General features: G+C 47.7%; 2 protein-coding genes across 2 annotated transcripts in view; both read right to left on the minus strand.

The window, feature by feature from the left end:
- The window catches only part of adamts7 (a disintegrin-like and metallopeptidase (reprolysin type) with thrombospondin type 1 motif, 7), a 33,512-nt gene extending 27,613 nt beyond the window's left edge, over positions 1-5,899 (minus strand). Inside the window, exons 1-4 of the mRNA XM_058089711.2 lie at positions 5,615-5,899; positions 3,183-3,553; positions 1,826-2,009; positions 334-554 (exon numbers count right to left, since the gene is read on the minus strand). Coding sequence (XP_057945694.2) covers positions 334-554; positions 1,826-2,009; positions 3,183-3,553; positions 5,615-5,732 — 894 coding nt within the window. The 5' untranslated portion in view covers positions 5,733-5,899. The remainder of the gene's footprint in view (positions 1-333; positions 555-1,825; positions 2,010-3,182; positions 3,554-5,614) is intronic.
- Positions 5,900-7,672: 1,773 nt separating this feature from the next.
- itga11a (integrin, alpha 11a) overlaps positions 7,673-13,252 on the minus strand; it is a 45,793-nt gene continuing 40,213 nt past the window's right edge. The window contains exons 26-30 of the mRNA XM_058088642.2: positions 12,858-12,941; positions 12,675-12,785; positions 12,509-12,604; positions 10,644-10,757; positions 7,673-9,874 (exon numbers count right to left, since the gene is read on the minus strand). Coding sequence (XP_057944625.2) covers positions 9,797-9,874; positions 10,644-10,757; positions 12,509-12,604; positions 12,675-12,785; positions 12,858-12,941 — 483 coding nt within the window. The 3' untranslated portion in view covers positions 7,673-9,796. The remainder of the gene's footprint in view (positions 9,875-10,643; positions 10,758-12,508; positions 12,605-12,674; positions 12,786-12,857; positions 12,942-13,252) is intronic.

Consider the following 13,252-nt stretch of genomic DNA (forward strand, 5'->3'; position numbering starts at 1 on the left):
GTGCGATCACTCCCAGGTACGCAATCCTAGCTTCCCACACGAGGATGAGGATGAGGATGCTTGCTGGCATTCCAAAGAATGTTCACGGCCGACACGCCAGTAGACACAGTGGAGCTAACAGCCGTGTTAGAAAGCCACATGAGATGTTCATGATGGAAGTATGACGTATGACGTATGACGTATGACATATGACGTATGACGTATGACATATGATGTATGACATATGACGTATGACATATGATGTATGACATATGACATATGATGTATGACATATGATGTATGACATATGATGTATGACGTATGACGTATGATCATACATGGCGTCATACTTACGATGTTCATAACCGCCAGGACGTAGCTTTCCACACCTTTGCTGCCGTGGTATTCCACCATTTTCGGGTCGGCCACCACCAGCGTCTCCACCCACTTCTCTTTGCTGACGGAGCGTTGACGGATCCTCCTCTTCCTCCTCTTCCTCCTCCTCCTCCTCCTCTGCTGGGTCTGCTCCCAATGTTCTCGCTGGCGCTCCGTCTCCTCCAAAGTGGGATGGGAATCTACGAGGAGCAAAATGGAGCAAAGAGGCATCATCATCATCATCATCATCATCCATCCGTGCCATCATCATCATCATCCAGTATTAGTGTGTATATTAGTGCGCATATTAGTGCGCATATTAGTGCGTATATTAGTGTGCATATTAGTGTGTATATTAGTGTGCATATTAGTGCGTATATTAGTGTGTATATTTGTGCGTATATTAGTGCGTATATTAGTGTGTATATTAGTGCGCATATTAGTGCGTATATTAGTGTGTATATTTGTGCGTATATTAGTGCGTATATTAGTGTGCATATTAGTGTGTATATTAGTGTGTATATTAGTGTGCATATTAGTGTGCATATTAGTGCGTATATTAGTGTGTATATTAGTGTGCATATTAGTGTGTATATTAGTGTGTATATTAGTGTGCATATTAGTGTGTATATTAGTGTGTATATTAGTGTGTATATTAGTGTGTATATTAGTGTGCATATTAGTGTGTATATTAGTGTGTATATTAGTGTGCATATTAGTGTGTATATTAGTGTGTATATTAGTGTGTATATTAGTGTGTATATTAGTGTGCATATTAGTGTGTATATTAGTGTGTATATTAGTGTGCATATTAGTGTGTATATTAGTGTGTATATTAGTGTGCATATTAGTGTGCATATTAGTGCGTATATTAGTGTGTATATTAGTGTGCATATTAGTGTGTATATTAGTGTGTATATTAGTGTGCATATTAGTGTGTATATTAGTGTGCATATTAGTGTGCATATTAGTGCGTATATTAGTGTGTATATTAGTGTGCATATTAGTGCGTATATTAGTGTGTATATTAGTGTGCATATTAGTGTGTATATTAGTGTGTATATTAGTGTGCATATTAGTGTGTATATTAGTGTGCATATTAGTGTGCATATTAGTGCGTATATTAGTGTGTATATTAGTGTGCATATTAGTGCGTATATTAGTGTGCATATTAGTGTGTATATTAGTGTGTATATTAGTGTGTATATTAGTGTGTATATTAGTGTGTATATTAGTGTGCATATTAGTGTGTATATTAGTGCGTATATTAGTGTGTATATTAGTGTGTTATTAGTGCGTATATTAGTGTTATTAGTGCGTATATTAGTGTATATTAGTGTGTTATTAGTGCGTATATTAGTGTGTATTAGTGTGTTATTAGTGTGTTATTAGTGTGTTATTAGTGCATACATTAGTGTGTATATTATCACTTTTCCCAGTTGTCAGTCTGGTAGGAAAAGAGGAAAGTTACTTTTGACTCCACAGGAAGCGTTGAGCGTTTGGGTCCCTGGGATGGACCCTCCAGGCGGACGCCAAGACGGGGAGGGCGCCTGGCGCTTGTAGACGGCATGGGCCTGCCGCCGTGGGGGCTCATCATGTGACTTTTCCAAAGGCTGGATGAAGAACTCTTGGTCTGCCAGCTTGAAAAGTCCTGTCTGAAGATACCAGGGAAACGAGGTCAATCCCAAAATAGAGCAGGCACCGATGGAAACGAAGATGCACCCTGCGGGTGACTGGAACCCTCGCCTCAAGTCAGCTGGGATCGGCTAAGGGAGACCCTGCAGGACTACCGAGGACTAACTGTAACTAACTCAGGACTAACTAACCAAGGCACACTAACGCTAACTAAAGCCAAAAAGTCGGCCAACGGCAGCGGAGAGAAATGCTGCAGATGTCGGAGGGAAGCGGCCGCCAGGGGGCGCTAGTGCTGAAGGATAACCGTCTCTAACGACGTTAGACGAGGGACGTTCGATTCCAATCGCTTGGCTAAACTGAACATTTGTACATTTATTCATGATGAGTGTTGTTAGCAAGACCGTCACACAATTCCACGGGTCCCTGGCAAATAAATGTTTTTTTTTTCCGTTATTTATTGAATTTATTTTAACACTGAAATTGTTTTGAGGGCAACAATACAGCAAAATTGTTCAGTGACGATTGGAAAAGTTAGTACGTAGCCCATGAACGTGGTATCCGGTTCCCCGTGGGGCAAAACCGAGCTCCTAACTAACCACATTGCTTGTTTGTTTTAGAAACAAAATGGGACTTGGTAAAAAGTCTCTGGCATGAAGTTGCTGAGGTTTTACAGGCTCGCGTTGATTCTGGCGGCGATACGGGAAAACGGCGATGCGCCCCTTGTGGGCTCAGTATGGGTACTGGCAACCCTACGTGACGCAGCACGCGTGCAGCGATTGCCACCGCACGGCGATTGCCACCGCACGGCGATTGCCACCGCACGGCGATTGCCACCGCACGGCGATTGCCACCGCACGGCGATTGCCACCGCACGGCGATTGCCACCGCACGGCGATTGCCACCGCACGGCGATTGCCACCGCACGGCGATTGCCACCGCACGGCGATTGCCACCGCACGGCGATTGCCACCGCACGGCAATGGGTCTTTGAGACCAGCCCTTTGAAAGGCATTTGTCGGCGTACGCCAACACGTCTTTTACGGTGGCGACCGATCGATCAGACAGATGATGTCCAAGTGGGACCGATGGACCAATTCCTACAACATTTGCAGCATTTCTCTTTGACATGAAAGCGACCGCAACCTTTCAGTGTTTGGGACTTGAGGTGCGGCCCCTCGCCATTAGCGACTCACCAGTCCATCACAGGTACTGATGGCGGCGCTCCCTTGGACAGCAGCCTCATCCCGCACTTCCCCCAGGAAATGACACTGGGAGGATCCGTGGGGGCGGACCTTTGCCCCTTTGAGGCCGCCGTATCTCCTCTCCGTCAGGAATCCGGGGGCCAGCAGGTGCGGGTTGAGCGTCAGGTTAAAGTGCAAACTGTGGCCTGCGTGCCATAACCGGTAGAAGACTCTCTCCTGGTCCGCCGACTCCGCTGAGGCATCGCGGCGCTGCACGCGGCGGGAACGATGACACAGGAAGTTGGACAGGAAGTGACCTCTGACATCCACTCTGGTGGGGTGAACCACTTCATACCGGGGGAGGTCCTGGTGGACTGGCCCTGCTGGTGGGAAGAAGCCAGGAAAGGAAGATGAGCTGGGAAGGGAAGATAATCCCTTCCTCTGCCTACCCGGCTATCCGGCCGCCATCTTTGCCGAGCCTCACTGAGCCATGCCACATATTTGACCACGTACGTTTGAGTCCGTATTCTGCAGTGTGACTGGCAGCAGGCGGGTACGCGGCTGATGCTGGACCATCCGCCATGCGGTGGAAGATCCCCATCGGCCCACAAAAAGACTCGGGAATCACTGCCCGACTCTCTGTGCCGTTTCCGACAGCAGCAGGGTGGAAACGCACAAGACTCCTATTCATGGTCCACGCAGAAGGTCAAAGGTGAGCCTCGGCAGCTGAAGTCAGATCAGCGCTCGCTTCTTTTCTTGCTGAAGCAACAAACGCGCTCATGTGCATTTGGTGACGTAGCATAAGCAAGCAACACCATGATGGAACATCTGCTGCAAGCCCCGTGAAACCAGAGATGGGAGTCTTCAACCCCTTTTTTGACTGAAACGGGATTCACGGGTCGTTCAATGGTTCACTTGCCCACTGCTTCTTCCACTAGTGGAACTTGCTCAAGGGTGCTTGACGACGATTTGAGATTCACCGACTCTCAAGTTGACAAAAATTCGAATTCCATTGAGTCACGGGTGCTTGATGAAGACTCACGAGTTTCACTGACTCACGAGTTTCACTGACTCACGAGTTTCACCGACTCACGGGTTTTACTGACTCACGGGTTTCACTGACTCACAAGTTTCACTGACTCACTGGTTTCACTGACTCACGGGTTTCACTGACTCACGAGTTTCACTGACTCAAGGGTTTCACTGACTCACGAGTTCCACTGACTCACGAGTTTCACTGACTCACAAGTTTCACTGACTCACAAGTTTCACTGACTCACAGGTTTTACTGACTCACGAGTTTCACTGACTCACGAGTTCCACTGACTAACAAGTTTCACTGACTCACAAGTTTCACTGACTCACAAGTTTCACTGACTCACAGGTTTCACTGACTCACGGGTTTCACTGACTCACGGGTTTCACTGACTCACGAGTTTCACTGACTCAAGGGTTTCACTGACTCACGAGTTCCACTGACTCACGAGTTTCACTGACTCACACGTTTCACTGACTCACAGGTTTTACTGACTCACGAGTTTCACTGACTCACGAGTTCCACTGACTCACAAGTTTCACTGACTCACAAGTTTCACTGACTCACAAGTTTCACTGACTCACGAGTTCCACTGACTCACAAGTTTCACTGACTCACAAGTTTCACTGACTCACAGGTTTCACTGACTCACGGGTTTCACTGACTCACAAGTTTCACTGACTCACAAGTTTCACTGACTCACAAGTTTCACTGACTCACAAGTTTCACTGACTCACGGGTACTGCAAAGACTCGTATTTGACTCGACAAGATGACTGTATCAGGGACTCACGGATACTTGATGAAGCCTCGAGTTTCACCAACTTACAAGCTGACAAATACTTGACTTGATACTCAAAAACTCAACAAAGTTCATACAAACAAAGACTTGAGTCTCACTGCCTCACAAGTACTCACGAGTACTCACAAGTACTCACAAGTACTCACGAGTATTGATTCCAAAGTTTCATTCAAATTGTAATGCTCTTTTCCTTAGGGTGATGATCTGAAATATGAATTCAAGGGGGCGCCTCCCCTCATCCCTCATGACACCTTGATGGACCTCCTCCTCCTCCTGCTAGCTTCCATAATCCATAATCCATAATCCATAATCCATAATCCATAATCCATAATCCATATTTAACATCCAGCGGGTATGAGCAGAGAAGCGCATCAAATGTGCTACTTGGTATAGGAAGCAACTCCACGGGGAGGATTAGAACTTGCATCCTGCAAACCCCCCAGAGAGATTCTCCTCACCCTCCTTCATTTGCAGACGCTGGGGTGGGGGGTGGGGGGAAGTGGGGGGTTAAACCTTCCTTTCCACAAAAGAAGACCCGCTTTGGTTCTTCACCTGATTTGACAATGAAAGCAACCGGTTCAAGTTTCACGTCCGATGCCGAACTGACCTGGCTGTGGCGGCCCCCCCAGCGCCTCGCAGCCTCCCAGCACGGCCACGAGCGCCACGAAGAAGCGGACGAGAGGAGCTCCTGGTCCGGCGGGAAGCCCGCAGCCCGAACGGGTCATTTCGGAACACAAGCCGGAGTTTAGAGCCGAGTGACGGTTGGCTTCATCCCCACCGGGGCCGCCGCGTACGAGGACCCGCTCGGACCGATCCAGGCCTGGTCGCTATCGGGACATTTCCACGCTCGCTCGCGTCCGAGTTCTCCATCCGCGCCGACAAATAGTGACAGCCTGGAAAGTTAGCAAAGTTGGGCGGCGGAGCCACGCCCACGGATGGGTGGGCCCAAGACAATGGCCTTTCTCTGGGACCCCTCCCACAAATGGGACATCCGCCTGGAGGACTCTGGCGGAAAGATGAGCTTTCACCCGCCTTGACCCCCCCGCCCCCGTCTCTCTCTCTCTCCCCCCCCCCCCTCTCTCTCTCCCACCTTCTCACGGAGAGCTGAGCCAATAGAAAACAGGATGTTGTCATATGTTGTCATATGTTGTCATATGTTGTCATATGTTGTCATATGTTGTCATATGTTGTCATATGTTGTCATATGTTGTCATATGTTGTCATATGTTGTCATATGTTGTCATATGTTGTCATATGTTCTATGTTGTCATATGTTGTCATATGTTGTCATATGTTGTCATATGTTGTCATATGTTGTCATATGTTGTCATTTGTCATAACAGAAAAAATGTCCACAGATATTAGGGTATTGATGATATTGATGATATTGATATTGATGTACATTGTAAATATCAAATAAATGTATTTTCATCTGTCAAAGTGGGCGATGTTTCTCTCGTCTTTCTTTCTCGGCAAATATCAAGTATCGTTTGTGTTTGTTTTCTAAAATCATGTGTGAAGTAAAACATGATTTTTATTGGAGGAAAATAGGGACAATACTCCAAGGTCTGACCAGACCTTTTGGAAGGTGTGTGTCCCATTCTGGCACAAAGGGTAAAATATGGTGGTGGTAGTGGGATGGTCTCCAAGACTTGCTGTGATCAATGGAAGCATGAATTCAGCAGGTCCACCACTGGATGGCTGAAGAAAAACCAAATGTAGACGTTGGAGCGGCTGGTCCAAGTCCTGACCCGGACCCTGTGGAGATGCTGGACCAGTATTCCAATTTGATGATTGTTTGAAAAACAAGAAATCAGGAAGGGGAAAACCCTTGTTCACCCCCCCCCCCTTCCAGTTCTGGGACACTGCCATCAGTCATTTGAATGCAGGTGTCCAAGTGTTCCTGAATGCAGCGTAATTACGGCCCCCTGCTGGGAATCACCAGCTGCTTCTGCTGAGCAGAGCGGAGAACCTGAGGTGGAAGACCATCATGCTGCCCATCAGCATGGTTTGGTTGGCTTGGAGGTCTTCCTTCTGCTGTCACCCAGACAGACCCGGATGACCCAGATGTCATCCGGCCAAGCCTCTGCACCGTGTTCCGTGTTCCACCTCGGAGCATCACGGAGCGGTTTCATCACCAAAACTGTAATATGTACTTTAAACAAAAGAAGATACACCAATACTTGTTTGTACATACTAGTATTATGTATTACTGCTGGTGTGAAACGCAGTAGTTCAACATACCGAGAATTCACCCAATTCCGGATCAAATCCAAAGAAAATTCTCTAATGAATGCAATTCATCAGCCTGACAAATAGAGTACTGCATTACCAGGATGATGCAGTATAAGAAGTATACAACGGGCCTGCAGTTATCTCTCAGCAAGGGAAGTACTTCATGGTCTTCATGGTCTCTGCTGTTGCTTTTTTGTCGCGCAAGAACACGACGGCACCAAGACCAGCAAGTCTTTGGCCTCGTTGACTCTTTTCACGTCCTTCTGTAGACAGGATGTGACTTGTTGGAGACAAACGCATGTTTTATTCATAGACTTATTCCAGCTCCTCTACACTCCATCGGGACAAAGAGACTTTCATTGGCAAGCCCACCAGGATGCTGGCACGCTGCGTCGGCGACACGCTGCACTTTTACTTCATCGACGTCACGTCCAGGCCTTTTCTGCTGCACGAGAGCGACGGCCGATGTTTTGGATCAATGAGTAGCATTCGTTAGCAGCTTGGCTCCATCCAAACCCTCGCATCCTCACGTCCTTTTGGACGCACAATGCCATAAACCGGGTCAGGACTAGTAACAGGCACGATATCTTTGTTTTTCAAACCGATAACTTTCTGCTCCTTAAGACCAAAAACGTTTAATGTCTACTTTAAAGAAAAGAAAAGTTTAGTTTGTCCACACCTGGAGGTACAAAGGACCGGAAGAAATTAGGATTTGACCAAGTGTACAAATTCATCATCAAACATCAAGACATGACTACTAGCACATGACTACCATCAGGAGAACCAGAGTATGGGGCGGGGGGGTGGGCACCTGCTGTGGCCCAGCAAGGTGCACTGTATTCGGGCACACGCTCCGAGGATTTTCCCCCTCATCACAGAGCATTAGGCACAGCTAGCATGCTAAATGTCTTCCCCAGAAAGTGGATGTTTGTTTACAAGTGAGCTCAGGGATGCTACGTCAGGCCGACATCATAGGCAGGAGAAAAAGGAGCACCTGATTTGCTCACCTGCACAGTATGGCTAATCTCCTGTAACTGCAGTGTTTTTTAATGACAGTGGTGCCTTGGTTAACATCCGCCCCGGTTATATTATTTTCTATGGGAAAATTAGCTTTGGTTAGAATCCGTTTTGGTTTGAGTCAGACCTTCTGGAACCAAGGCAGCACTGTATGGGGGATTGGCACTACTTTGTTATCAGATTATCGTATGTATGACGTACATATTTCCCTCATATCGGCCTTATTATTGTGCACCCCTAATTTAAAAGGATATAAAAATGTGTATGAAGCTATTTACAAGTTCAAGTTAAATCTGTACAAAGTCAAAGTGCATCAAATAATTAAAAGATCATCTGGCATGTTTTCAAGGATGAAAGTATTCTTGAAAAGGGAGTTTCAGAGAGAAGACAAAAGTCTACCGTAAATTTCAGTGATAAGCCTTAGAGGAAAAAATTGATTAGTACGCATAGAAGCCGCACTGGTGCATCATTCCGGTGTTTTATATTGTGGTGCAGGAACCAATCATGAGCAATGAAAAATTGGAAATTGCAAGATGTCATTCTGACTGACATTAAACTCATCACACATGCACTTAGCACTCAAACAGTATAACTTTACAAGATGTATGAATGTATAAATGTGAGTTTCATATGAAAAAATCGAACATTTTAAAGTTTGAATGCATTTCGGTTTCATTGGAGGAGCATAGAAACCATAGAAAATGGTTGATGGTGCAGTAATGCTGCCTCTGTCCTCCAGAGGGAGCCAGAGAACCTGGAGCCAAAAGCCCAGAGGCAAGCTGACGTCATCGCAGCACCTCAATGGATGCTTTGCTGAGACGCAATGCCTTATGGTAAACTTGAATGTTTTTTTCAGTGTAATCCCATATTGACTCATGTTTGTATATTTGTATACATATTTTCAGTGTTAAGTGACTGTGTGATGGATTTAGTGTTGTTTGGAAGATGACACCGTGAGTCAGACTGCTATACTGGTATACCTGATGACCCCCTGCTAGCTCGTGATTGGCTCCTGCCAGTTGAAGACAAAAGTAGAGGCTCAAACGCTGGAATTTACGGTACTTTGAAAGTCAACCGTCTCTTTTTTACATCAAATTCAACACGCAGCAAATATCTTGACTTATGGGCGGACAGGTTGAGGTCGTTCATGTACTCTAACGTAGCCACTTCAATAAATATGACAACAAGCAGACCAGGAGGAGGACCTCCAAAGAGGTTCATCTCTGTCCCTCCTCAGCACTCGGAGAACTCCAAAGGAAGACGAGCCCCAAAGGCCGTGAAGGTTTGACAGCGAGGACGGCGGACGACGCGGACGTCGAACGTCCTTCGTGTCGCAACAGTGCAGATACGCTGTGAGTGTGACAGTGCTGACTCCCAGGGGTCAGGGGTCGTGGCGTGGGACAGGTCCGGTGTGCGACCGCACGGGGCCGTCCGGGCGGCGCCGCCGTGGGAGTTGGAGGACGGGAGGAAGGAGGAGGGGTCCCTGAGCGTCGGCTCCCCTGGGGGAAAGGCGTCTTGCTGGGGCCTCCAGCCTGCGTTACCGTTCCTCGGGCACTTTTCCCATTGCTTCCCGCTCATCCTCGTCCCCCCGTTTCTGCCTCTGGAAGAAGCCCAGCTGGAAAGGAGAACATCCCATTCAGGACGGATTTGGCTTGAATGAATGAATTACAGGAATCAAACCACCACACATCACGGAAGGAGAAAAGTGCGGAAGGAAGAAGGAAGAAACGGAGGGAAGAGCGACACGTCCGTACGCTGGCGTTACAAAGGCCGGCGCCCGCGACCTTGCATCCCAGGGAGAAGAAAGGAGGAGGACAAGTCCTTCGTATGGGGAAGCTAAGTACATCACAGACACGGAGGAGGTGTGGCCAAGGTGAGGCCGCGCGTCATGTAAGAAACGGTGAACGGTCAGGCAAGGTTGCTGGTGTGAAAACGTCTTCCTGAGATGATTGACATCAGCGAGCAAATGGAAATATTAGCCAATCACAACACGGGTTTTACATTCATCCATTTTCTACCGCTTATCCTCACCAGGGTGGCGGGGGTGCTGGAGCCTATCCCAGCTGTCTTGGGGAGAGGCGGGGTCCACCCTGGACTGGTGGCCAGCCAATCCCAGGGCACATATAGACAAACAACCATTCACACTCACATTCATACCTATGGACAATTTGGGGGGGGGGGGCAATTAAGCTAACGTGTTGTTGGAATGGGGGAGAAAAGCAGAGTACCCGGAGAAAAGGACTTCACACAAAAACAAACCAGATTTCCCAAGGGCTCTTGAGCAACACGATGGAGCCGCTGGTTGTTGTCCACTTTTCAAGATGGCGACCGACACGACAGTAAACACGCCGCCTCGGGTCGGCTGGTGGGACCACCACACTTACCTTCCACAGGGCCAGACTGAGCAGAGCCAGCAGTAGGAGGCCCCCCAGGGTGCTGCCCAGGACGATCCAGATGGAGATCCGGTAGTCGCCCTCCTTTCGGACCTCCAGGATGATCTACAAGGACCACACAAGACCAGAACCTCAGCTGCTCTGTCGCTTACAAATACACACATGGAATATCATTGTACATTTATACTTACAGTACATACGTATTATACATCTACGTATACTTACAGTACATACGTATTATACATCTATACTTACAGTACATACGTATTATACATCTATACTTACAGTACATACGTATCATACATCTGTACTTACAGTACATAGGTATCATACATCTATACTTACAGTACATAGGTACATACGTATCATACATCTATACTTACAGTACATACGTATCATACATCTATACTTACAGTACATACGTATAATACATCTATACTTACAGTACATACGTATTATACATCTATACTTACAGTACATACGTATCATACATCTGTACTTACAGTACATAGGTATCATACATCTATACTTACAGTACATAGGTACATACGTATCATACATCTATACTTACAGTACATACGTATCATACATCTATACTTACAGTACATACGTATAATACATCTATACTTACAGTACATACGTATTATACATCTGTACTTACAGTACATACGTATCATACATCTGTACTTACAGTACATACGTATTATACATCTGTACTTACAGTACATATGTATTATACATCTGTACTGTAAATGAAATTCAGTGAAATAAAGTGAATTTCCACGTGAAGAACGCGCCGGTATCGATTCCGTACGGCCGATACCAGCCCAATTGTATTCCCTGGATCGGACAGAAAGTGGGTGGTGACGCCCCCCCCCACGAGCAGCAGGACAGCAAATGTGATTGGATGCTGCGCTTCGTGTGCCGACCAAGAGATGGCAGCAGAGAGCCGTTGGAGTCGACAAGTTGAAGCCGCGGGTCCTTTCGGTCCCTGAGCACCACGAAGCAACTTTTCCCTGCCGGTTCTTCTTTGCTTCCGTTTGCTCCATTAGGGGACGTCTGCCCCCCCCCGACTCTCTGGACTGGAAGAACCGGGCAACCAAACCAAACCTGCACATGGCCTAGTTTAGTACACGGTTGTGTCACGGCCATGAGCCAATACTCCTCTTAAGAGGAAAAACCATCAGACAGGAAACACAACAACAGATCAGGTGATCGTTGGATTGGGGGGGGGGGCACAGCGATGATTGGGCCCATACCAGGGAATTATATCATCATACAGAATAAAAAATATCTCAGATATTCATCCATCTGTTTTTGGTGCCGGGTATGCCAGAGCCTATCCCAGCGGGGTCCACCCTGGACTGGTGGGCACTTATTGACTCTTTATCTGGACGGGTGGAGGCGGGGCCGCTAGTATGCACACGGAGAAGAAATGAAATGAGTACACTGAAAAGTAAAAATCAACTAGTACACTGCAATATGTACTAGTATGTACTTCCATTGTACTCTTCTTCAAAGTAATGTTAGAATGTCAACGGTGACCATGGTGACCCGGTCCGGTCTCGTGGCACCCCCAATGATCAGCCATGTTGGACCATGAAACATCATGACATTCATGACGACTGTCGCCTTCCAGGGTTAAGCTTTCCTACGTTCTTGAATGCAACAGTTGAAAGCTCCAGTCCTCCAACAAGGACATCAGAGGAGTCGCGACCAAGCGCTCCTCCTCATGATGCTAAGTCCACACAAGGCAACGGCCAAGGCTTCAAACAGGAAGTGCCGGAGGTGGCCCCAGGCCAGTGGGGACAGGGTCAGGCCAAGAAGGCCACCCGGGCGGCGTCGTGCTGACTCACATTTCTGACGGGCCTCTCTTCTTGAAGGAACATGTGACTGGCGGGGGGCAGCTCCACCGACGCGCTGGTGACCAGTTCAAGGATTTTAAACTTCAGCTAGACGAGAAAAGAAAAGGCTGAGTACACCGAAGACCCCCCAAGGGTACTCAGAAGTAGAAGTACTCACCGCGTGTAGAGTGTGTACTCGTAGGACGCCTGCGATTCTAACGGAGATTTCTCTGTAGGACGCCACGCTGACGGTGCACTGGATGGGCAGCACCAGGGTGTTGCTTCGGTTCTGTGGCCACAGGAACAGAGTTAAGACGTGAATCGGTTCTGCTGGGGGACTTTGTTTGGGGGCGTGCGGTACCAAGCGAGAGAAGCGGGTCAGGTCCTCGGGCGACGCCCTGCTCTGCGCCACGTGCTGAGGCGGTAGACAGTAGGTGCCATCTCTCTGGGGGGGGGGACATCTGTTAGTGAGGGGGGGCCATCACCAAATGGCGGACCAAGCGATGAGCCTTAGGACCCATCAACAATTCAACTGGAAATCTAAAACTATGAACTTCTTTCACTTTGGGCTTTTCCCTCCAGGGGGCACCCCAGCAAACCAATCTCCTCCTTCCAAGGTCCCCCATGTCCTCCTCCGCTACATCCATACACCTCCTCTTTGGTCTTCCTCCACGCCTCCTACCTGGCAGCATCCTTCTACCGATGTGTTCACTACCTCTCCTCTGGACATTCACAAGCGTTGGAAAATACCAGTAC

This window comes from Doryrhamphus excisus, linkage group LG13 (genome assembly GCF_037039965.1).
Source record: "Doryrhamphus excisus strain RoL-2023G ecotype Guam linkage group LG13, RoL_Dexc_Guam_v1.1, whole genome shotgun sequence".
Classification (NCBI taxonomy): domain Eukaryota; kingdom Metazoa; phylum Chordata; class Actinopteri; order Syngnathiformes; family Syngnathidae; genus Doryrhamphus; species Doryrhamphus excisus.